Consider the following 27147-nt stretch of genomic DNA (forward strand, 5'->3'; position numbering starts at 1 on the left):
CCAAATTCTAAAACTTCTCAGCACCCCCACGATAATCCCTAGATAACTAGGTTTAAAAAGTCATTAGTTCTCCACCTTACAATTTATAATACAAATATAATCGAGTTTCCTCTGGAGGACCAACGCACTTCGCTTTTTCTACTTTTCACGTTTTCGAGAGTTTTCTTACCAACAACGAATTATAAAGAGAATAAAAGCACCAAAAAAGAGCTTAGAATCGAGATTTCACTGGAAGAGTTGAAATAATCGGTGCTGATTTAAAAATTCGTAAACAGTTGCATTCTTAACTGTAGAATCTACGGGCGAGTCGGTTTGTCTTAATTTTACGGAGCTTGGGGCCAAAATAAAGATAGAAACTAAAAATAAAGAAGATTTTTAAACTGTCACCGCGAAATTGGAAGAAACTGCGTATTTATGTTTCATTAAGCTCAGAATTTTTCTCGATGAAAAATTTTACTTTTGGGATGATCTCGAGTTCGTGATCACAAAAGAATTTCACAGTTTCAAAATTGGAAAAAGAATCTTATCAGTGAAACAAAATTTCGAAATAAAGAGAAGTTGAAAATTATAGAAGACTAAAATTAAAATAAATATCAACATATTATAAATATATCAAGAAATATAATTGATAAATATAAATGTATTAAGAAATATCGGAAGAAAGATTCAATATGGAAGGTGGGAAATGGAACGAAGAGAAGTAATTCAGCCAACAATAAGTTCTAGATAAATAAATCAATTAAACAAAATCCTAAAATTACGATACTTTCGTAACTATGTTAATTCTACGACAGTTACATTTCAAAACTTAATTTTACCGGAGTCTGTGAGCAAGTTGGAAAGGAAAATAGCAGAAAAGGGAGGAAGTTATGGTCTACTGAGACATTCAGAGGATTCCTGGCAGTGCAGAGCGGAAATTCTCAAAGAGACCGTGCTTCTTGGAAAAGGAACGTTAAGATAAAACTTCCTCCGCAGTGAATCTGAAACTTGTCTCCTGTCGGGGTGTGCCTTCTTTCGCGCACTTTCAACCCTTGTGCACTCGTTGAAAATTTTTTCGAGAGAACCAAGCAACAAGGACAGAAATAGCAACAGGATTGCTGGAAAAAAAAGGAAGAGAAGGAGATGATGAAGTCCGACGATAGGAAAAGAGAGATGCTTTCGAGACGGGCGTGTAGCGAAAGCGGGTCACATCCGGGGTCTCTGGGAACCGGAAGTGGACCAGGAGGCAGCAGTGGTCATCTTTGGGGAAAGAGGAACCAGGGACGTACTTCGGCGCCTGTAGTAGGCCATGCTAAGCACCCAGCCATCATTCTCAGGACCAGGAGGAGCTGGCCTGTTGCGCCAATGCACTACAGAAGGTAGGGAATTTTTACTAAAAAATTCAATATAATATAATATTATTATTATCTACTATCTAATATAATTGTCTATAAATAATAGTATATAATAGACAATTTTATTGAAAACTGTAAAAATGTTATATTTTAGAGAAAATTCTGATAATTCACAATTCTAGATTACGTTTACATTAATTACAATTAAATTGTAATTGTGACTTGGAGGAATTGTTAGATACGGAAATTAAATACAGGAAACAATTTTGATGATTCAGGATTCTTATTCTGTAGAAATACTAGATATACATATGAAATTCTAACTCTAATTTCGAAAAAGTATTAGATGTAGGAAAACATTCTGATAATATAGGAGGCTACTAGATATAAAAAAAAACTTTTTATGGAAATTCATATAGGAACATGGATAGATTAATTTTATAAAAAGTGTCAAACAATTTATCGTACACTTTTAAAGAGACACTACTTTGGTATCGTAATCGTGATCGCGCTTCACAAGCACGAGAAAAACCACGATACAAGCAGGTCGTTTCCTTTTCGTGGAGAAGTGGAAATAACGACGAGGGTGTCGTTATTCTACACGACTGCGCGCGAATTATCTCCTCCCGTGGCAAGCGCGATAATTGTGGTCTGTTTATTAACGAAGACGGGACCGCTTGTACAATGGACCAACAAAGTGCCTTTCTAATTCACCCTTTTTCCCTTTATTTTTATTTGCAACGACCAAATAAGTCTTTTCACGAGAAACTCCCTTAATTATTCAGGAGAATCGCTCGAGTAATTTCATTTGTTATGAATAATTTTTTTTTAACCATTAAAGGATATCCTATAAATTCTTCAAAGGATAGAAAAGATTGGTCCAGCTACCAATGCTCTCTTTTTATTTATTTTATTGTTCCATCTACTTCTCTCAAATTTTTCAATTGCAAAAGTCTATTTATTACTAGTATCTCATACTTGAATGTAGTTTATATTAAGACAAATAAATTTTTTCTGAAATATTTTTGGCTTTTTATTTTCTCTCTCTTTGTTTATTTCGACCATTAGCGGAGAGACGCAATCGCGAGGAAGCACGTCAACGGGAGTTGTAAATTTCCGTTACGGTTAGATAATCGACGCCACGAACTGATCGATCCCCTTATTTCTGTTAAGATAATAGGGGCGGTTCAATTGAGTTTACACTGAATTAACAGGTATAAATTAATGTTTATTCCAACAACATTGTAAAGAAGATAGTTACACTGGTGCGTACGTACAAGTTAAGTAAGTAATTGATTTAAGGGTAGAGACCCGTTAAAGATACGCGTTGACTGTTCTAACGACGAAGAATAAGTGAAGTTTAGTGACGATGCTGCGTCGGAGGAAAGCTAGCGATGGGTGTGTGTCTAGTGCACGGAACCATCGGATTTGTTGATGACAATTTTGGTTAGGAAAGTGAGGGCAATAGATGTTGCTTCTGATTGGATAATAAGAAGGTTGGTGGACTAGGAAGGTTCTTAACTGCCCTCGATAGAAAATTGCTAGTGGGAAGTATCGTACGTGAGAAAAACTAACTTTCCCGTGTCTTCTCGTAGTAAACAATAAACTTTAGAAAACGATTATTAAGTTGAGGTGAATATAGCCCGTAATAGTTGTAGTCGCTGACTGTAGATGTCACTTCTTGCTGGGGTACTGCTGTATTTTTTTCTAATTTAGATACGTGGAAGAAAAATCGAACTCCGGTCGCCGGGATTTGAACCCGGGTTCCGAACGTTCGTAAATCTAAGGCGCTAACCACTGCGCTGTCATTGTCCGATACAAGTCAATGTCGAGTGGTGGTATTTTACTGTCGAGTGCCGCCACAAAGTAAAAAGATCTTTGTTCGGTTTGAAGGACCTTAACCAGAAAATTCCTGAGATTTATGATAGGTCTTTAAGGCTATCAAGGGTACGCAGTAAGGATGTGTAGACATCTGGTTGCCATCTTGCCCGCGGTGTGTGGCCTGGTAGAGTGTCGCCAGGCGTAACACTCTTTTAACGTAGGTTGTTCTCTTTTTATGCAATTTTCTAAGTACCAAATGTTGTAAATTGCAAAGAATATTCTCATTCGAAATAAATGTAATAAGTCGCAGACGCGGTGCACCCCTCGTTTCCAATATTCCGTTTCATCTAATCATCGATTTCTTTCCTGGAGTTCGTAATTAATGACACACGTTCACCGTATTACGGAGATTCGAACGCTCGAATCTTGAGTCAGTCAATCGATAGACTGGCAGACGTTGTCCTCGTGGGAATCCCACTGTTTCTTTCCCTCGAGCTAGTTATATTGGTTTGAAATTGTGTAAAGAGGTCGTATCAGTTGATGAAGCATTGCCATTTATCTCGTCGTGCTGCAAAATTTGTTTTTTTTTAATCGTCAAACGTTTCATTTCACTCGTAAAATTTGAACGATGTTACGATAATTGAAATATTGAGTTATTCTAGCTATATCCGTTCCATTAATAAATATTGGTGCAATAATTCTTATTACATATATAGAACGCCTAAAGGGTTGATTTTTTTATTTTTCATAGGTAAAATTAATATTTCTATGAAATACCACGTCTAATGTAATACACTCTTCAACAAATTAATATTTTCAAAAGGGACAATACTCATTCCTCAAGACTTTCACGTATGTCTGACCACAACGACCCTATTCTACTTAGCCGCTTACTCCACATATTCTTCAATTTTACTTTAAAGCACGAACGCTAGTCAAACAAACTATTTTCCTAATTCAGTTCCCAATGCCAGAAGCTATCAAACACGCTTAGAATTCTTGTTCATCAAGTGAAAGCCAATTACGACATAGAATTTCAAATGGAACCCCAAAGCTCAGGTCAACCGATCAAAACTCGATAACTGCACCAAGTACATAGGGTAACGATAGAATCAGCTTGCACTAAACGTGCTGTATAAGAGTATCAAACAAGTCTGGGTTGAATTTGGAGTTGGAGAACGACGATGAAAACCATATGCCACTAATTAGATTAATTCAAAATTTATCCAGCTCACTGCGTTAAGCCACTTTCCACGTGGAAACCTGGATGGGTTGTTAACACCAACGATGAGATGGTGGATAATGCAGCACGAGGGTAGAATGAATATTCAATGCGTTGACTGGGCCGAAATCGAAACTGAAATGCCAGCCTAACCTGGCGAGATTAGCCTAAGTTTTCTTCTACGTTGTCTGCAGGCTATCGCGCAACCTTTCCTCGAATTATCGGTGTTATTCTTGGGAAACGTTAAAAAAAATTAATATACTGATAATGCAAATCCATTTTAATCTTTATGCTGTACAGTCGTGGGATTATGACTATATGATGCTGAGGAAAGTTTACAATAATCGACTCTAAAATGAAAAATTAATTCCTTTAAAGTAATCTAACAATTATTCCAAAATTAAGTATAATATCAGAAAGTAAATATTAAAGAAAATTAACTGATATTAAAGACAATTAACTGCGAAGCCAGGAGACACTATTGCTTCTTTCTCATCACCTGAAATCGTCACTAGTCCCACTCCTCTTCCTCGGCTGCCGTCTGTTCGGCTGCATTATTCCCCCAGTCCTGCGTTTTCAGGCGTTTACGTTCCAAGTGCTGACTTCTTGAACTTGGGAGGAGGTGCGGCTTCTAGATACAGGGCTTCCATTGCTTCCTCCACGCCAAGCTTCTTGCTCGCAGGTGCAGCGGCAGGGATTCCTTCCCGCGAGCCTTTCTCGTTCCCGTTTTCATCCCCGGACTCATTGGTTAGTTCCCTTGGTCGTCTGCTCGTTCCTTTCTTCAGAGAGGCACAAGACGGTCCCACCATCCTGTGTCCTGCCGGTGCCCCAAGCGCCTCGCAAAGCAGGCATTTTGGGTTCGCTGCAGTACATTCTCTGGCTCGGTGTCCAGAGACGCCGCACCTATAGCACAGATGCTCCCTGACTTCTTTCGAGGTGCAAGACTTCCTCACGTGCCCTATCTCCAAGCACCTAAAGCACTGCAAAGGTCTTGGTTCGAGGGCTTCGATCTTTGCTTTTGTCCATCCGATGGTTATTTTGCCCGCCTCAATTAGTTTCCTAATTGCCTCTACTGGGCATCGCGTCCATACGGACCCGGAACCGTTTCTGCAGATGTGCATTTCTCCCACCTCGATTTCCTCCACCTTGCATCCTGCTTCCTGCGCCAAGGCCTCCTTTATCTCGTCTGAGTTGACCGAGAAGTCTGTAAGTATGAAACCGGAATTTGCTTATAGATGGCCCTAGCTGATAATGTAGCTATCATTAAACTGCGTCATTGATGCCAAAAGTCTTTGTTGACATCTCACAAACATTTTCGACTTACAACAATACAAGTTTCATACAACAGCATAGTTTGTAATAGCGTTGAACATGTCAAATTTTGTGCCTGGAAACTACGATTTGCGGACAGCATTGATTTTCTGCTACCATTTGAAGAAAACTGCTGCAGAATCGCATCGAATACTTGTCGAAGCTTACGGTGAGCATGCTCTTGGTAAATCACAGTACTTTGAGTGGTTTAAAAAATTCAGAAGTGGCAATTTTGACGCGAGGAACGAAGGACGTGGAAGACCACCGGAAAAGTTTCAAGACAGCGAATTGCAAGCATCGTTGGATGAGGATGACGCTCAAACGCAACAACTCGCTGATCGATTAAACGTGACACGAGAAGCCGTCTCCATACGTTTGAAAGCCATGGGAAAGATCCAGAAGGTGGGAAAATGGGTTCCACATGAACCGAATGAAAGACAGCAGGAAAACCGAAAAACCACTTGCGAAATGCTGCTCGCCAGATACGGAAGAAAGTCATTTCTCCACCGAATTGTGACTGGCGATGAAAAGTGGATATATTTTGGGAATCCTAAGCGTAAAAGATCATGGGTAGCTCCGTGTTTGGTGGGATCAGAAGGGTGTGATCTATTATGAGCTGTTAAAACCTGGCGAAACCGTTAATACCGAGCGCTACCGACAACAAATGATCGATTTGAATCAAGCTTTGCGTGAAAAACGATCAGAATATCAAAAAAGGCAACACAAAGCAATTTTGCTCCATGATAATGCACCATCGCATACAGCAAAACCGGTCAAGGAAACGATCGAAGCGTTCAGTTGGGAAATACTTTCGCACGCGGCTTACTCACCAGACTTGGCTCCGTCCGATTACTATTTATTTGCATCGATGGGACACGCACTTTCTGACCAGCACTTCACTTCTTACGAAAATGTAGGAAAATGGCTCGATGACTGGTTTGCCTCAAACGAGAGACAGTTTTTTTGGCGTGGCATCCATCAATTGCCAGACAGGTGGAAAAAATGTATAGCTAGCGATGGGCAATACTTCGAATAAAATATTTTTAATCATTTTCACACAATAAACGTGTATTTTCTATATAAAAATGCCAGTTTCATATTTACATACCTACGTTCCGCAGCCTTGCTTCCGCAGTCCGGTATGGTGTCGCCACTCGGATCATGTTCGGGTCAAGGATCTTGGTCAGCCGTGCTGCGAGTGCGATGGCCTTCTCCCTCTTTTCGTCCTCAGGCACTTCCAATATGACCCCTCCGGTCATTGCCTTCCTGAACTTTACCTTCTCGATGCCAACCTCGGCCAGGTGGATGTTGTCCTTGGCCGTGGCCAGCACTTCCGCGTAAGATTTAGCTGTTCCTTTCTTGATCGTTATGGTTACCGCCGATGTTCGCGAGCTGGGTGAAAGAGCTAGCTTCCTATTCCTTTTTTCTCTGTCCCCTGACTGCTTCGTTCGAGCTTTCCTCGAACTTCTCTCTGCTATCTCCGGAGTTATTTTCTTCGATTGTGTCTTCTCCGTTCTCTTCTTGTCTTCCTTCCTTGCCACCTTTTCCTCCACGGAAGGCCAATCCATGGAAGCCGCTTTCCCTTCTCCAGGGACTTTCCTGGGCACTTGGGGGTCTGAAACTTCAGTCTCTCCCTGTCTCGCAATCGGGGCAAAGGAGACCACCTTTTTCCGCTTCTTGTTGGAGTTTTCGAAGTACTCATCCATTATCCCTGGTAGCTCCTTGGTCTTGATCGTGTTGAGACGCTTTGTCTTATTGTCCATATCCTTTCGGATTGTCTTGTTCTCTGCTTCCACCATGGGAAATGACCTTGTTGGAAGTTCAATAGCGCACGCGATGATTTTTTGCGCCGCCTTGAGTAGTTCAGCCTCCGTATCTTCGAGTTCGCTACATGTTTCGGCCACTGAGATGACTTCCATCGCTGCCCGGATTATATCCGCTTGTATGTACATAGGAGGGCGCTTGCGTATCTCCCGTATGAACTCAGAATCCTTGAGAGAGCTGACGTTAGTGCCTTCTTCTTTGTCCGTCGTCTTCTTGGTTTGCGGACTCCTTCTACGTTGAACGTCTGCCTGCACAGGCTCAAGAGCCGACTCCTCTTCCTCCCTTCTTCTCGTCGCTTCTTTCTTCCTCTCCTTTTTGTTTCTTCGTTTCATTGGAGTGTGTATCATCTGGTACGTACGGCCTTCATCCACCGAGGCTTCCGAGGGCCACTAAAAGTCTTGCGGAAAGGATGTCACCACCAGCAGAGCCGCTTACCGGCAGAGGGCTAATACTACCGGGGGGTCGCCAGGTACCCCGGGGTTGGTCGCTAATGACTGACGCACCCATCAGCCACCTCGCAGTGCCCTCGACTGCGAGGTACCCCATCGCCGCGCACCTCTGCTTAGAGTTAGGGATTTTTTATAGAGGTTATCATCCTCACGGTCCGGCCAACGAAGACAGGACCCCCGGTCCATTGAGACATGATTATTGGAATGCGGCATTTGGGCTAAGGTTCCTCGGGATCGCATTCTCGTACCGCGATTCGCCAGCGAGTCCACAGCCCCCTGAGGGATTGGAAATTGGGTGGTAAGGGAAAGGGGAGAAGCAGGAAAAAGAAGGGAAAAGTCATGACCCCCGGGCTCCTTAGTAAAATGCCCCTCCCAGCCTCGCGGCCGGGACCAAATCATGTCCCTTCCCGAGCCAGAGCTGTTGACGTAGGTCCGGCGGGTTATTAACCCCCGACGACCCCCTGGTTTTTATGCCACGATGCCATCCTGCTCTCTTCCTCGGGAAGCGTGGGTTTTGAACCACGTCACCATCCTTGTACAGTCGACATTTTCTTCCGGAACCACTAGTCGCAGCTTGAGGAAAGGATTGTGATAAGGGAGCAGGATAGAGGAAGGGTGTTTGGGATAGCCATTGCTCCGTTAGCCACTGGCAAGCCAGCGTTTACCAGGACCCACCAACGTGGAGGAGGAGTTGGCACTTGGCACTGGTGGGCGTGAAGAGTGCAATGCCACACCAGCATCTTTGGGGCCCATCTTTGGAATCTGGAACAAGGTTATTTTCTAAGGGGAACAATAAGAACAACTTCGTCCTCGCTAAAGCAACTTCGTAGACATATTCCCTGGACGGTCCTCTCCACTGCGTAAGTAGATGCAATTTTGCGTTGCCGAGGTTTACGAGGTTTACGAAGTTCAGCGGCGTATCGATTTTCAAGCATACACGACCAAGTTCAGCGGCGTATTGATTTTCAAGCACACGTGACTAGGTTCAGGTTGCTAGCACGTGAGCGTGTAAACACAGGTGTATCGTAAACGTTCGGTTAAGAATTGATCGCAGGGGACGCCTCTTATATCGTACCAAATTCCCGCGATGGTCTTCCGTCATATCGACACTGCCATTAAAATGCTTTTCCCTCTTTATTCGACTTTTTCGAATGTTTCGCTATTTTTACAGATGAGTACTTATCGATCTGAGATTCCAATGGATTTCCAGTTCACATTTAATCTTAATTTCGTATGATCGTACCAATTTGGAGCTTGCCTAATTTAGAAACTTCCCTATGCACATGAGGGAATTTTAGATTCTATCGAATCCTGGTACTTCAACTTGAAATCAAATAATAGTTTGATATTAATTAATAGTCGTCACGTGGTCGCCGCCTATATGCGGCGCTCGTACCCACAGGTCATCTCTCGGGTGCCGCCTATAAGCGGTGCTCGAAGCGAAATGGTTAATAATGAAACGCAGATCGCGCACCCTACGAATCAATCAATGGGCTTAAAATTTTGACATATAATGCTTGAATTATACTGCTATTAAATCTTCTCGATGTATACATCGAGAGCCCTTCAAAATCACTTCATTTAGTAATTTACGATGATTCGATGTTTTGATTTTTTAGTGTTAGTTTAATCGTTCACCCCCATTTTGTCGGTAATCTTTGGGTGGAATTCCTTGACTTGGCTTATAATGGGATAAATTTAGAGACATGGTTGGCAGACGAAATAAAATATGTCTGAAAAGAAATAAAATGATAAGATACGAAGAAATTCAAATTTCCCCATCATTTTATGTGAAAAATTACTTCTGCTGCGCTGTTGGTAAATCATACAATTCTTCGGGAAAATTTGTAACGTTCTTCCTTACTGACTAGTCGATATTATAGATTCCACATACAGTAGCTTTCTATTGACGATAAATTAGAAACCTGTTTTACTATCAGTCAATTTGAGCTTTATCGACGTTTTTTTACATTACCTGTCTGCAGTCAAACATAACTCATTAATGTTTCTATCTTTTCTTACTTTCAGGTAAGTCGAGTAACGTGAATTTTTTGTGCATATAGTTAAATAAGGTGAGTTTGCATGTGTACAGTTATACTCTAGATTAAGAAAAACAATATACATTCTTGTTTGTCCTTCAAATTAAAAAAAAGAATAAATTTTCTTCTTAATTAATGAAGGTCATAAACAAAATGTTTCACAAACATCTATTCGTTATTGTAATTCCTCTGTTCCCTTGAACCATAGAGCTTGTGCCTGTCATGTGCTAGAAAAATAAATTAATGTATCAATACTTGTATTGTAATCGTAAATCGAAGGTGAACGAATGAAACGATACTAGGCTTATGACATGAGCATGATAGGCTTCTTCACCGATAAAGTAATGGTAAAACTATAAAATAAATGAATGTCTCAAAAACGAACGAATCAAGACTCACAATATACATGGTCCTTTTGATTCATAAAGACATATCAAACGTATTGGTAAAATTCTTCGATTTTCTCCTAGGACACTCTTGAAGCAGTTTCTAGAAGAGCTAGAGTCCCTAATCAACGAACTTCAACAGATTCGGTACACACACTCCACTATGTAATTTCATAGAAGCTCCAAATAGTCATCAACAATCCATCCCCCAAGTACAGCAATCAAAGTGACATAAATCACGTGCAGCTATTCGTTCTAATAATCCCTTAATTCGAATTAATTGCTATTTATTCGTCAATGTGACTATCATACAGCAACATGTCAAATATCACCTGACAGCCTTTCAATATTATTTGCCATGGGTACTGTTCTATAGGACGTGATTTACTTCGATGTTTGATGAATTGGCAATTCATTGGGCAAGCAGTCTAGTTGTAATAGCGAATAGAGATCGCGCGAATTAATTCCAGTGAACTTTCTGTAAGCCTGTTTCGACGTTGGATCCCATAGTTGATCATATGAATAACAATTCACATGACAAAATGGTTAATTCTAGTTAAACAGGTTTTTTTTTTAAATTCTTGTATCAAAGTATTCGATCGATGCTCACCTTAGACAATTTCATCAATTTTCTCTGCCACTCTATGTATATATCCTGCGTGAAGTAGCTGGCGATGCAGCACATATGAGTTGGAAAGAAATTATTATTTAGTCAATACTCAAGAAGTTTCTACGAGATTACGTATTAATTCTAGTAGCTGTAAGATACTTGTAGAACATTTAAGTAGCTTTGTTGACCTACAAATCTTCATGGAAGGTCTGATAGCTTCAATAGTCCTAATAGTTTCAACGATTGTTCGAGTTGCAATCTGCGATGCTTCGAATGGTCCCCATTATTCATCGTGGAAGCTTAATGCTCTTAGTAGATGGGACATTAAATCTTCTTATTGCCATGAAACTAATTGCGTGTATCCATATAATTCCTAATAATAATTATTTATAATAATAGTGGTTATTCACAACAATACTTAATAACAATTATCTTTAAAATGACTATGCATACTAATATTCGTTCCTGGAACAAGTATCCATTATTCATAGAATGATTTTCTATTATATTATAGTAATTATCTATGGCATTACACGCTTACTATCTTGGCCACCTGCTGACATTGGTCGAAGGAGAGTCACAGTTGGCTTCAAACGAATCCGTGATTAGCAGGAAGCTTTCGACAGACTCGTCAAATAGGTTAGCCGATGTGTCTGCAATGAAGTTACGGCTTGGTATGGATCTGTTATACGGTCAGTCATCAACCTGCTAGCAAGTAATGTGTGTGTTCCAGGGGCCGACCTTTTGGTCGACCGCGCCATACCTCGAGTTAGAAATCATACTGGCTTCGCTTCAAGATGTTCGTCGGGTACGAGGGCCGACAGCATCGCCGTTATGGTGGACTGCCAGTTAGAGGTATCCCCTTGTGGCGTTCGCAATGTGGACATCGTCTCTTCTCTCCTGAGTTTACCCGTTTCGTAGACAATCTCCCAGGGCTCTTTGTTTTCTTCTTCGATTACGAAATCCCGTCAGCTCTGCGTCTTCGCCCTCGCCGCCATTTTCATGCATTCCTACCTGGTTTGCAGCTTTTCTTGTTCCCTCGCTGCAGGGCCCTTAGCCCCCTGATACTTCCTTCTTGCCAGGTAGGCGCATTTTTCGTATGACCTCCTCCGTCTACCATGGTACGGATCTATTGTGCCATTTTTTTTTGGAATGGCCGCGTCGCAGGCTCTTACCAGGATTTCTTTGTACTGTCCCCACTTTCTGCACAATGCGCACAGATTTCATAGTTCACGCGGCAGTACTTTGCGATGTGTTTGTATCCCTGACATTTGTAACAGCGACTGATTGCTATATATTCCTGCACTTTGCATGCATTCTAAGAAATTAATAATTTACCTGTCAACAATTTTTCACTTACCTGGGGGTGTATCTCAATTACCCAGTTGGTTTCCTCGTTGTGCTTGCGCCCCGTCCTGAAGCAGAACTTCATTTCTGCCGCGTCTTCTTCTTTCAGTTTGTCCTGATTCTGCTTCATGATACAGGCCAGTATTTCCTTCTCCGTTTCGTCGTTTCTACCATTAGACCGTTGTCGTTGATTTTTCTACCGGCTCGAACTTGTATTTCCTTTTTACGAGGTTTTACGAGTGTAAACACTGCATCCCGTGCTTCTTCACTCGTTTTGATCTCCCCATTCTCTGCTTCAGACCGGATTATAACCACGTTTTTCGGCGGTTCTACCGCCATCTGTGCGACCTTCTGGCAAGTCATCGTAACGACTGTTTCAAGTTGTTTGCCGGCTTGCAGTGACTTGCTCACTGCGCACACTATCGCGCATCCTTGATTCTTTGTTTTGTCTGCATCCTGCTCTAACTTTCCCGCGAGATAGCCGTTCTAAAGCAGAAGCTCCCCAGTAGGTTTCCCATGTCCTTGAGATCGTTTGCTCTTTGTTAACTTTCTTGTTTGGGTCCATGCAGAATGCCAGTACGCTCTTCTCTATTTCGCTAACCTGTTCCCTTATTTCGAGAATTGACCGCTCTTCTTTCTTTTCCTCGTTTTCCTTCCCATTAGTTCGCTTCTTGCTTGTCACCTTTTCCGGGCTAACACTGAGCTTTTCGGGTGCAGCGCTTGTATTCTTTGCACCTGCCGCGTCTGTCACTGTTTCAGGCTTCTGCGCTTTGATTGGTTGCAGTACCACCTTTGCCTTCATGGCAGGCGATGTCTCTATACGTGTGGTCATATGGAAAACAGTTGCCTTCCGCTAAGTCCAGCGGCGTACTGATTTGTACTCTTACGTACTATGTCCAACGGTGTATCGTTTTCCAAGCATGCGCGATTAAGTTCAGCGGCGTATTGATTTTCAAGCATACGCGACCAAGTTCAACGGCGTATTGATTTTCAAGCACATATGACTTGGTTCAGAGGCGTATTGTTCTTAACACTTGCCCTTGAACCTCAACTCTTTCGAATGTCTCGCTATTTTTACAGATGTGTACTTATCGATTTGAGATTCCAACGGATTTCTAGTTGATATTTAACTTCAGTTTCGTATGATTATACCAACTTGCTGCTTGCCTATTTTAGAAACTTTCCTATGCACATTAGGGAATTTTAGATTCTATCGAATCCTGGTACTTTGACTTGAAATCAAATAATAATTTGACGCGGATTTTATTTGGTATTTAATCTCAGTTCCTCTGATTGTACAGAGGATTGTTCAGTATTGATTTAGAGAATTTGTTGTCCCTGCTAGGGAATTTTTCCATTTCCATTGGACTAGGGTCGTACAATTTCAGATGTAATAAGGCCTAGTAATATTTAACTTGTTTTCTGCGGTTATAGGAAGTTCGAATAAACACAACAAAGTTCGCCAATCTAGTATACGCGGTTTAGTCTGCAGCAATATGGTGTCGAAAAATTGTACAATATTGGATTAAGACGCTATTTTCGATTTTATGAGGAAACAAGCTTTCGCAACTTTTACGACTCATAAAGCTTCCATTGGTCGTAACTACTATATCAGATAGCCAATTATTAACCGAACAATATATTGAACTATAAGCCAAAGATGAATTATTTATGATTGAATTATGTTGTTATTAAAACTTCTCGATGTATACGTCGAGAGCCCTTACTGACTAGTCGATATTATAGATTCCGCATACAGTAGCTTTCTATTGACGATAAATCAGAAACCTGTTTTACTATCAGTCAATTTGAGCTTTATCGACGCTTTTTACGTTATCTGTTTTCGGTCAAACAAAACTCATTAATTCTATTATTTATCCCTCAGATTAAGAAAAAGAATAAACTTTCTTACTAATTAATGAAGATCATAAACAAAATGTTTCGCAAACAACTTATTAGCTTACAATAATAGATTATTATTTAGATATGAATATAAATTGAAATAACTTCAGGAAACAACATTTTTTACTCAAGCTTTTTAGTTGACTTTTAACATTCAATCGTTGAAAAATAATGTTCTCAATTGTGTCACGACAAGTGCAATAATGTTAGGAATTAAACAATTAAGTCTATTGTCGGTAAATTACCTTAAAAAAAGATCACGATAATGTCATTCGGGATAGATTTCACTTTGAATCCAGATTTTTTCTTCCGATTAGAAAAATCGAGTCAGGACGAAGAAAGAATTTTCTTTGACGTTCAAACCTGCGTCATTACGACGTATCAATTTTATTCGTGGTCTTTACATCGACTGGAATTTTCATCGAATGTCTGTGGTTTAGGTTAGGTTTTACCATGAAAGCGTGCAAATAGCTTTCAGGATTAATTTGTTGGCGCAAACGAATGCCATTTTATTTGTCCACGAGCTTCAAGTGTATCATCAAGCCCGTTCCCACGCTTCCGTAACAAAGAGATAAGCAATTTGCAGTCGCAGAGTATCCGAGTGGAAAGTTTAACAATTTCCGTAATGGCACGCGCGTTTCTAGCTTCCCCTGATAATTGAACGAAATTCATTCAGCTATTTTCGAGTGTGGGGATTTAATGCGAACACATTATCCGAAATTCCCTGGCGTTATAACTAACGCAGTAATTACGGATAGCATTTTGATTTATCAGTTTAGATGCTTCTCTAACTGAAAGTGATTAGATTATTTGTGCTTAAGGATTTTATTTAATTTATTCACAAAATTTGACCCATTTATGAACGTAGCGGTGGTTGTAATAGTTTGCAGTAATTCCTGGATCGTTTAAAATGAAAATTATTATAAAATCCTGTAGATTCAATTTTCATTTAAATAGAATTCTACGAAATTACCGATTTTATGAATCATTTTAAAGACATAAATGACCTTAACCTATTTGATGGTTCTAACAAAAACATGAAATAAGTCGTAACGTTTTTACCTTGTTATATATTAAAATTTGTTTTTCTGCTTATATTTCACTGCGATTAAGCCTCAACATTCTCAACTTCTCCTAGTTGTTTTTCTATAAATACCTGTCAGTTGACTAACAGCATCACGGAGGCTGTTTCGAGTGGCGCGCTATCGTGAGAATTTATATTGGACGCGTTTCATTGGACATAACCTAAAATCGATAGCACGCCGGCTGTGTCATCGAGTCCCAATCGCGTTTTAGTCGAAACGGTGCAACTGCAATTCGCCGTACCCTGCGTCCCTCATGGCTCAGTTTAACCAACTTTCTTAATCGCTGTTCCTCCGAGGTCACTGCAACTTTTAGAAGCAGAGTACGGACGATTAAGGTGTACAATTCGTAGCGAGAAAATTGAAACGATAAATGGGTGGAAAAATACGAAATGCAAGCGAATAAATAAGCGTTCGTATATGGTTTAGCAAAAATTTTACATTTCTACTAAAATTTTATACCGATCTATGACATTCTATGAAAATAAATAAAAACTGTGAGAACCTTTTGCAAACAAATTCCAAAAAATTCTCCCAACTTAAACAATCCTCCCTATCACTGTCTTAATAAAAATCGTCGTTCACCGTGCAATATTTCCTCTTCTTTGATCAATTACCAAAAATTTTTTCAAATTTCAAACTTTTCCCTTGTTGTTCCCTTAAAAATTCCTCGTTCAACTTCATCAGGAAGATTGCTTTGAAAATTCTCGAGGACGCCATGGATTGCTCGAACGGTGGCGATCATCGCAGGTACAATCTCGCGTTGCTAAGTTGGTAAAGTCGCAGCCCAGGCAGAAGGGCAATTATTGATTGGCTGCCTGTTGCTTTTAGCCCTGCAACTGCTGCGGTTACACTGCCTCGCCATTCCCTTCGCCCCTTTGTTCCCCCGCTCCCGCCATAGGCTTCTGTAGTCCGCTAATGGATACCTTTGCTCCGTTCCCCGACTATTTGGATACTTGCGTTTCGATTTTTCATCCCCTTCGTCTATTGCACCCTCTTCTATACGCAACGAACAATCGTCTGAAGTTTACCCTCCAGCTGGTTCCCTCTCACTAAATTGTTTGCGTTTCTTAGATTGTTTTCGGATATAGCAGAGGATTCGTTACTGTTTGAGCTATTATTTACAGTAGATCGATCGCGTTCTTTCGTCTCAGCGATTACGCAGTCTGCGATGGGTTGTCTGAGAGGAGAAATTGATTTTAGAGGTAAACGAGGAGGTGGGAAGAAATTTGTACAAAATTTAGACGTCGTGGTGGATTATTGGCAAGGTTAACGGAAGCTTTGTTGCAAAGAACCTTATTTATATAAATGATAGGTTTAAAAAAGGGAGAGAGTTGGTCGCTTGGTAAATTGGGGGGTTGCAGAAGTTTTGTAACGTCGAAGCGAAAATACGCCTACGTAAAAGGCGAGGAACACGATCGTTGTTTTTTGGAATATATTGGGCTGGAAACTAAGTGATTGCGGATTTTCTTTGTTGAGATATGTATAACTTTCCGTGCTGGACTGGGTTAAATGCGTATTAGAGTTACTTGTGTGTGAGTATCAGTGTGTGGATACATGTGTGTAAGCGTCGGTGAGCGTCCAGGCTTTTGTCAGGACAAATGACGATCGGCAGTGGTTTAGAAGCATCTGGGAGAGTCGGTTAGCAGTCGAGTGTAGAGAAAGTGCGGAGACGCGTGCAAGTGTGAATCGAAGAATATGTGAGAAATCCTTCTTGTAATAAATATATTATTATTTTAATATTACACCCCAGTGTATATTCAATGTTCCTTCAACATTATTTCGGCACCAAAGATCCACAATTCTCAACATTCTTAATGCCACCTAATGACAAAATCCGCAATCACTTAGTTGCCAACCTAATAGAAACTGTAAAGTGCAAGAATTTGAAATAGGCGAATTTTCAAGCAAGGAATATAATCGTAACAAGACGTGTACAAGTAATTTGTTTGTAGGAGGCGGAAAATATAAAAATTTGGAATTATAATAATTTCAATGCACAGAGTACCAGAAAGATAGCTCTATCGATAACTATTTTTTAAAATTATATATCTTAATAATTGTACAATAATTTTTAAATCGATGGTAATTACAGGTACTTGTATGTAGTAGATTCGTACGTTAAAACCCAATTACACAGCTAACTATCAAATTCGAAATTGCAGTACGAGAACGAAACAGAGTAATCTAGATTTGATGGTGGGAGCTCATCCGTGTCCACTATGTTCGATCGACGTTGCTATCCACGGACGATGAAACTGTCGAAAATTCATTATTGTTACCAGCGATAAGTTATTTACGCGGCGTTGTACGCTGATTAAATCTCGTCAGATGTACCGTGCAACTGCACACGTGACCAAGCCTCGAGGCCGTGAAAATTATTACGCTGTGGGCGAATCACTGGCTACAGTTGAATATTACGTCGATCGGCAGTGGCCTATTTTCTGCATAGATCAGATAGTTTCTATCGAATGGAAACAATTATCATTGAAGTTCGACTATAATTCATCTTCGATCGTTTTTTCGATTATTATCGTTAATATCGTCAGATGGTTAAACAGGTTCCTTCAAATTCAATCGTTTTTCTAATAATCTAAGTTCGCTAAAAATTCTATCGTCATTAAAATTCATCCATCGTTCAGATTCACTTTACAGTTTAAATCAAATCTTTTTTCTAATATTTTTTTAATAATTTCTCATTCAAATCCGATTATCTTTCAAATTAGAGTAGATATCGACCACGTTCTACCACTGTCACAAATATTATGGAATTTTTATCGCGACCGATGAAATTGCTTTCTACGGAGAAAGCACGCAGACTTGGGATTCTTTAAAATTCCGAGCGTTATAGCTGATGAATTTTAACGACGATTAAATTTAGGCGAACTTTAGGCTATCGATGTCAGAAAGCTGACAAGTTTCCCTGGCAAAGAGAACGTATTATCCCGCGATAAAAGAAAAGATCGGTGAAAGGAATTCGCCGAGTGAAGGGCGGCTGGGATAAATTCCATCAGTCGGATTCCAAGCTGAGATCTGTTCGTAATTCAGGACAGAGAGCATCGCTGTTTAAAAGAGACAAAAGTTTCCCACCTATTTCCTCGTCCAGTTATCTCTTCTCACGGCACGCGAGGATGAAATAGAAGCGAACGTGATCTATGAACATCCTCCAACCGATTTTCTTCAATCTTGCCGGGATACAATAGCCCTTTTCTATGATTTCATCGCTGGAAAATCGTTTACGAGCAAGAAGATTTTGCTTGTTTAAGCGAGGGCTGATTTTGTTCGAACTGTGGAATTTTTTCAATCGAAAACTGTAAATTGTTTCTTGCCGAGAATTTTAGAATCGTAAAATTAAAGAATAAGGTAAGAATAAAAAATAAGATTAGATTAGAGGGTTGATCATTTGGTAGATTATTTTATTTATTAATTCACTACTATGTTCGAATTCTGCTTGTGGGAAAATTCAAATTTCTCTTAGAAGGGGAATAAGGAAAAAAGGATATGTCGTTGTTACGAGGATGATCAATTTCTGAAGATTAATAAATCTCAATTATTTACTTTTTAACGCAACGAAGAAATTCCCCTTGAAGGAAACTAATTTAACAAATTTTAATACGTCAACTTGATTCTGCGATGTACAGTTTGTCTGACTATAACAAGTTGAGTCTACTGATTGAACAGACAGCAGTTTTCAAACGTTCCGTCAATAAGGACGTTCTTGTAGCAGTGTTTAACTTAGAAAGTATGTTTAATGGACAGTCAGGCTGTAGAGTAATAATATTAAAATTTGTTCTTGTTCCGTGTCGGAACGTTTTCGTTCCATTAACCTGGCCGAAGAATTGTCATGGAGCAAAGTTAAATTAACTCGGACCCAGAGTTTCACCGCACCTTCTTCTTTAGTATCCAAGTAATGTTTGTGCCATGTCTTTGTTGGTGCAAACTATTGAATTGTTTCAAACGCAGCTAGTCGAGTACGTGCACCTGAGTGTCACGAAACTTGCAAAACAACAATTTCATACATAATATTTTATTTTTGCTATTAACTTACAAATTTTATCCGATTTGGAACTAATTTTAACTCGATTAAGCAATTCAAACAAACAAATTTATGTAGAAAACAATTCCAAACGTCGCGGGACAGTTTCAGATTTAATCTTACCAACTTGTAAATATTCTAAAAATTAGATACATTTCTCTTTTACAGTTTGAGATACAAATGCAGCGATTTTCAGAAATTTTAAGGTGCGAAACTTGTTACTCGACACTGCCAAACATCATGCAACTGTCTAAAGTTGATATTTTTCTTCATTTTCCATAACTTTAAATTCAACAGGGTATTACAAAAATATCTTAATATGTAAATTATGTTTTAAACGTCGAACAATTGTTGCAAGCTGAACCCTATCGTCTCTATCTAGTGAATTTTTCAGATTTGTATGGTCGTATTTATTTGTTATACACAAACACTCTCAAACGCGATAAAGTTGCTGCACACTTTATATTTTCCTTCATCATCAACCAGTTACTTGATTCAGATCGTTTTGAGGTACGAAAATGATCGTTTGAAAGTGTCAAACATCATGCAACTGTTCCAAACTAATTTTTCTTCTCATCCTACCTTTTTCAACTGATCTTTTCTCTCAGTTTACATCCAGAACTTGAGTTCCAACTGCTCCTAGAGACTTGCAAACACAAAGTTACCAATCAAACACCATCAAACATCATACAACTGCTTCAAACCTAAGTCCACTTTTATTCTCGACTTATTCTACAAGTTTGATGCAATGTAACCAATAACGAAGGTTTACCAAGGATCAACCGGAATTAATTAATTAGCAGACCGTTCGCGAATCTGTTTATCGTTCTCTGTGGACCCTCGATGATCCCTCAAAGGAAATGACCAAGGAAAAGCTCTTCAATTCCCACTCCTCGACTATCTGCTCAAGTAATTTCGCTAATCACAGTGGAGATTATCTCGCCCTGAGGCTACGACGACGTTCTATTTACCGTTATCTCGGTATGGGAGTTTCGCAAATTTGCACAGCAGGTAGAGGAAGATGTCAACCAAACTACTCCGTTTGAAGGATGGGCAGGTCGTTTGCAGGACAGATGGGAGAGAAACGTCAGAGAACGCAATGTTTGATCAGTTCCATAACCTAATGATTTACTTTCATTTCGATAGACCTCAAAGCTCTATGAACTTTTCTGGGAATCTTTACCTTTTTACTGGGAAATTGGGGATTGACGTGTGTTTTGGTGAATTCAAATGGAATTTATGTTACAGTGAACGAACGAAATAACGAACCGAACGGACAAATTATTTTGTTGACTAGTTTTTACCTTATTTTGGTTACTAGTTCGTGTACATTAGTGTTAAAAAAGAATCGTTGAAGATTTTTGGATTTCACTTAAGTAGGCTAGAATTAAAAAGTATTATACGAAACTTCTTGCAAAGATTTTTAATTTGAATTTAAATTCAGTAGCATGAAAAATTCATTTGTATTATCCTTAAAAAAAAAGGATTCTGTTCACATCTGTCTTTTAATCATCAGGATTTTTAACATTAATTTAATTACAAATATTCTATTAAACTATGGTTCACATTATTATGAAAAAAATTGAAGTAAAAATTTCTTAAATAATCAACTTTCTTCAACAAATGACATATTCATCCATCTCAACTCTTCTCTTCCATTGCTAGAACTCCTACCTACTTACGGATTCCACAGATCCCATTTCTACTTCCATCGATCGTTCGACGTTAAGAACTCGAAAATCTAGTTCAATCTGTAACGCGACCAATCCTTCAGGCGGTAATAAATCCACGAGCGGGCAAAACGCATCAGAACGAATTGGTAGCATCGATCGAACGCGTTTCGAATGTGGTTCTCCGTTAACGGGTGATAACTCGCGATATTAGGATGGTACAGAGGACGAAAAGCAAACCGCGCAAGCGTTCGTTTCTATATCGACCCTTGACCGTCTCTTTGGAGCATCCGTTTCACCGAATGCAGGCCTCGTTGTCTCAATTGTACGATTCACTAACGATTATGCATCGGCCGAATAGCATCTGGGACCAGGACTATGATTAGGCGACTGAAATGTTTCGAATTGGCAGAATTATTTCGCAAAAATTCCTTTTTTCGTAATTAAGCTTTTGAGAACCGAATGTTTTCTCTTTGTTAATTACTCAATAACAAAATACATAAAATATCGTTAATATTTCACTACTAGTAACGGATAATATGAATTTTTTTTTACAAGTATAAAACAAATTTATTCCGATGATTTTGTAAAAAATTTGTTTATTGTAAAAAGTTAGTTTTCTAGAAAAAATATTTTCTTTATTAAGTAATTGAAAGATTTTATGAACATCTGCAAAACAAACTTCAATGCGTTATATTTATAAAGAAATTTCCGTTCGAATTTTATTGTATAGTGCTGCTATATTGCTTGGGAACTATTTCTAAGTGGTTCTGGAAATTGTAGCTCTCTCGCTAATAATGCTTCGACCGACATTAAAGCTAGTACCGTAATCAAATCAAAAAGCGGTGCATCAAACGGACTTACTGATTTACATTGACTCCTCAATAATTCATTTTAACCTACCTTGTGCGGTGCTTCTGCCTGTCATATCCATCCCTTTGCACTTTCAATGCTACCCAATAATACGCGTTATTAGTCAAACACCAGCGACAGTTTTGATTTCAAGCAATGTTAACAAGCGACAGATACGCTGAATAGTCACTAATATTGGAAATTTTTCTTCATGCTGCATCTCAGATTTGTAACTTTACAAAGTGTCGCCATTGAAACGTGAAAAGCCTTGAAGTCTTCCCTTTAAAATGCTTTTTGAATCACGTCGATACGACGCTCCGTTCTCGAGATATCGTCGTTTGAAACGAATTGTAATTTTTTAATAGCGCGACTAATTGCGTCCCACGCGTTGTCCTGCCTCACACTAGTCACGTGATCGCTTATAGTCGCGGGTTTGTAGTGTCGCTAGTAGCAACGTATATGAAGAAGTAGATTGGGTGGATCTAGTCAGCCATTCCTACACGGAACGTCGTGTCGCTCTCATAAAGTTTGAAATAGTGTATCATGAGAATGGATTAAGGTATCGACTTGAAACAGAGTGCATTTTCAAGAGAAAGCTTTCCTCTATTCCTTGAATAGAATTTTAGTGAAAATTGCGAGATTCTCCTGAGTGTATTTTGAGATAAAAGAGGATTAGAGTGTTATATGGAAGACTGAGAAGCGTGGTATAGGACATTTTACTGATAATTTACATAAAACAATTTAAACATCTGAAAATTGGTACAAAAAGTTTATCCTTCGTTTTGGAAGAAAAAATCTTACTCTGTTAATTCTCCATTTATCTTAATTAAAAATTGAATATTTTATATCCATACTGAAATTATAAAATTGTAGAAAAAAATCAAAAAAGTTTTTTAAACAAATAAAATATATTTTATGTTCAACATATAAAATATATATTGAATGTAAAACATATAACAGCGTCGACTATCTTTTGAAAGCAAAAAGAAATACAAGTGAATAACAAGCTCTAATTGCACGGTGTTTTTTTAGCTTCTTCGCGTTATTGCTTCTGTTAGGTCGTAAAAGCACAATTTTCTTAGGAATCATCGCGATGAATTCGAACAGAGAGTAGTAGAAGAAAAATTGCCCTACAAATGGTAGAACAGTAATGACGTACAATAGAAGGAAGAAAGAAAGCAGCTTGGCCCATTATTGCTAGACTTCCGGAGTCACTGAACAACTGGGAAAAATCTCATCGACTTTTAAGATGAAAAAGGGAGATGAAAAATCGCCATTGCCAGTGCGAACAGAGATCTGAAGATCATGAAAGAATAAGAAAGAGAGGAAAGAAAACTCACCTTATCCAGATAATTTCAACTAAATTAGTCCTATATTTGTGAATCTATGGTGTGAAAAAGAGTGCAAGAACATAATTGAAAATATTTTGATAAAGATAAAAGTACTGATGTAAATATTAAGAAAATGAAAACTCGTCACTAATGTAATAAAATCACAGGGTTCCTTTAAATTAAATTTTGTCATATGGCCTCTTTAAATTAGAATATTCTATTTACTCAAACATGTGTTTCAAAATTTTCAAATTTTACATATCCAATGGATATTTTTTAAACCTTTATTATTTGAGTTAAAGCGAAATTCCAAAATTATAAAATTATTTAATGACTTGGTTCTTAATTAAAGTTAGTTCTCTCTCTCTAATCAAGTTTCAAAACATAATTATATTAATTTTCATATTATAGAAATTTTCATATTATATAAATGGAAGAAAAATCAAAAAATAATATTTTCACAAATTGTTCAGCAATTTATTTTGTTAATTAAAACGAACAAAGAGTTGAGAAACTACAATAGTTGTGATTTAAACATAGAGAACAAAGGAAATTACATTAAATTTCCATACCTATGTATGCCTAACAAAATATCTCGAAATTGTTAAAGCTTCCGAGAACACGCGAATGGCTTCATTTCCGTTATTCAGATTGAAGCGAAATTTTCCTCGCTAACAATACAATTTATTCAACTTTATACTTCACGTATTGTAATAACGACACAGTAACGTTTTAACTAGCCTCTTGTTGCGTAATGATCGTTCGTTTCTTTCTTTGCAGAAAATCAATCTGCCATTACGTGAATTTGTAATCGTTCGATATAAAATAAATGTTTAACGTGCTGTTGTCGGTAATTGCTTCGCGTTCTCTGCGTCCACATTCCGTGTGTCGACGTCAACCTTGTTTTATCACACTTGAACGCACCGACGTCTCGAATCGATTGCGTGCTATTGCGGCAATTTGCAAACATTATTGCGATATTCATCCATGTTTGAATATCGCTCCATACGGTCATACGTCCAACGGTCACCGAGATGAACCTCATCGTAAAATAATGGAGAAAGCTCGGGCAATTTTGGCGTTAATGGTTTAATTTAGCGTTTCATCGATTTATTTTAATTTAGCGAGAATATTTTTTAAATGAATATAATATGACGAAATAAATATAACATGATCATGATCTTTTAAAATATATGGAATCTATGTTGTTCTGTTATTATAGTTCCGTTGTATTAAGTTACGTACCTTTTTAAATAATTTTTAGGATATTTAGTTGCAGAAATTTATATAGAATTTCGTACTGTTATCTCAAATTATACGCTTTCAAGTAACTGCTTTTTTAAAAAGAATTTAGGTAATTTTCCATTATCGAAAATTTACATAGAATTTTATTCTGCTATCTCGAATTACACGTGATTTAATGAAGAATTACTAGGTCGAATACAGTTTGAGCACCAACTGGTTTTTCGAGTACACCATGAACCTTATGGGAACCGAATTACAAATCGAAGTTTTAAGTGGAGTATATGAGGTATCTCGTATCTGAATAAGCGATTTTATTTAATTTTTAAGGTGCTATTATCCTACTTTATTAAACTTTTATTCTTTTCAAAAACTCCAAATATCATCGTGCGTATAACACTTTACAAAAGTATTTTACTGTACAAAGTATTAATTATGTGTGACAAGGAAAGCTGAAAAATATGAAAAAATATCATAATTTTATCAAATGAAAATATATTTATCCAGGACACTGTAGAAGTAAAGTAAGTAAAGTAAACACAATTATGTGAATATATTGTAACTTACTGTACAAAATATTAATTATATGTGACAAGGAAAGCTGAAAAATATGAAAAAATATAATTTTTTCAAATGAAAATATATTTATCCAGGACACTGTAGAAGTAATTATCATCAGCATGACAAAGTACAAATCTTGGGTAAAGCATGTTGAAGTTTGTAGAACCTCATTTCAAAGGAGCAACTAAACACAATTACTTAAATATATTGTAACTTGTTGAATAAATAACGTCTAAAACGAGATAGGGTGGCAACGATAGTGCATTAATTAATGCATCAGTCAAGCACGTGTTCTCAATAAGAAGCAAACTAATCATCAGTCTCACTCTCTCGTTCGTGTAGTTCGCATACAAGGAGGATTCAATTACAGCTTGAGAATTTCCAATAATCCGATAGTCGATGTGTATAGTCATTCATGACTGACATCGATTTAATTCATTTTACCGTGAAATGAATACACTAATTCTCTATTGCTCAAACTATCGCCCGCAATTACACGCACAAGGAATTTTCTTCTCAACAAACACAAGACATTTGAATCGATACATTTGGAATACATTAAGAAAATTAGATTTGAAATTTATCATTACATTTGTTTACGAATAACCGAACGAAGGGCGGATGATTTGTTACGAAAGGAAAAAATAAATCATAAACTTTTTTAACAAAAGGGATCAGTTACGTAAGAATAAAGAAATCAATGGAAAGGGAGTAAAATTTCTCTGCTCGCATTTTTCCACGATTCTCACGTGAAATAGTCGTGCAGTTATTTCTCTACAAACAGTCTCGAATTTACTATGAAATTACGTCGCCAACAGTTTTCCACCAGTTTTCTCTCGAAAAAGCCTTCTATAACAATTCAGTCTTTTGTGAGAATTTACAAGAAAAACACGCGACAATACACACACGCGCACAGTGAGTATCAAAGATGCGTGCACACCTCAGAAAATTGAGATTCCTATAATATTGACTGACACTTTATCACATCCCTATATATTTTATATCTTTCCATTCAATTTTCAATTGACGTAACGTATGTGTAGGAATCTTTGAGGAAGTTTCGTCACTTCAATATGTGTACTTACTTCCGATTCTCGCTGCATACTCGTTGGTTGCACTTGGATTCAGCGTATGAGTTCTCCTTGACAGGCTGCAGAATTTCTGCACTTGCTATTTTCGCTTTTATTTACTGTTGATCATCGGCCTGACGGCCGAGTCGCAGACGGAACGTCGGTCGATACTATTTCTGAATGAACAACATGTGCAAAGTTAAAGGGGAGAAAAAAGAAAATAAGTTAAGGGGTGTAATTACTCAAAATTATTTTGCAATTAACAAATTAAGGAAACGGATAACGCGTGGAAAATTAGAAAAAAAGAAAAGATTGGAGAACCTTCTAAAATTCTATTACTCTGGAATAAAAATTCTGAAATAAAAATCAAATATTATCCTGATGTCATATACAAATTGTAAAATGAATGTAAGAAGTGTGAAACATATTTTCTAAAAAAATCCAACGTGTAACCAACGTTACATAAAAAATATATAAAACGTAAAAAATGGTCAACAAAAAATACGAAAAGATACAAAGGACATAAAAAAGGTTCTCTACGAAATAAAGAAAATACCGTAAAATGGAACGAGTATAAAAAATATCGCACATGTGAGAAGCATATTTTATGAAAAATATAAAAACATATTACACCGGAAGAATAAAAAACATAGAAAATGTAGTATAGTACAATACAAGTTTTTAATTACGCGATAGGGTATTGCATAGGACTTAAAAAATATTACATAACAAATCTAAAAAAGAATCGGAAAAAATATAAAATTGTAAAATATAAAAATATATAAAATATAAATATATATAAAATATAAAAATTTATTCTCCAAAAGAAACAAGCAGTCGCTTATGCGATAGAAGAGGTGTCTCGATGAGGAATGCGTAATGAAGCGTCCCAGCCAGCTTTTTAATTGCTATTTACCGAGCTTTCATCCACTCCCCTCGCTCCTCCACTTGTCTAGACTTCAAAGTGTGTCCCGAAGCGCGCCCTCGAGCAGAAACGATGATTTTTCATGGAGCGTTTGTGTACTTGTTTATTCTCGTCGATTCTTCCTGTGATCATT

At 38.1% G+C, this 27147-nt stretch overlaps 1 protein-coding gene and 1 long non-coding RNA gene across 2 annotated transcripts; both read right to left on the bottom strand.

Moving 5' to 3' along the window:
• Positions 1-4636: 4636 nt before the first annotated feature.
• On the bottom strand, positions 4637-10097 carry LOC132914898 (uncharacterized). Its single transcript, XM_060974402.1, has 2 exons — positions 6797-10097; positions 4637-5581 (listed from the first exon to the last, which is right to left on the bottom strand). Exons 1-2 carry the CDS (start codon positions 7857-7859, stop codon positions 4962-4964), a joined length of 1683 nt encoding a protein of 560 aa, XP_060830385.1. The 5' UTR covers positions 7860-10097; the 3' UTR covers positions 4637-4961.
• Positions 10098-11076: 979 nt separating this feature from the next.
• Positions 11077-13137, bottom strand: LOC132914824 (uncharacterized). Its single transcript, XR_009659692.1, has 2 exons — positions 11760-13137; positions 11077-11649 (listed from the first exon to the last, which is right to left on the bottom strand). It is a non-coding gene; the product is annotated as an uncharacterized LOC132914824 (long non-coding RNA).
• Positions 13138-27147: the final 14010 nt, after the last annotated feature.

Source organism: Bombus pascuorum, chromosome 15, assembly GCF_905332965.1.
Source record: "Bombus pascuorum chromosome 15, iyBomPasc1.1, whole genome shotgun sequence".
Taxonomy (NCBI): domain Eukaryota; kingdom Metazoa; phylum Arthropoda; class Insecta; order Hymenoptera; family Apidae; genus Bombus; species Bombus pascuorum.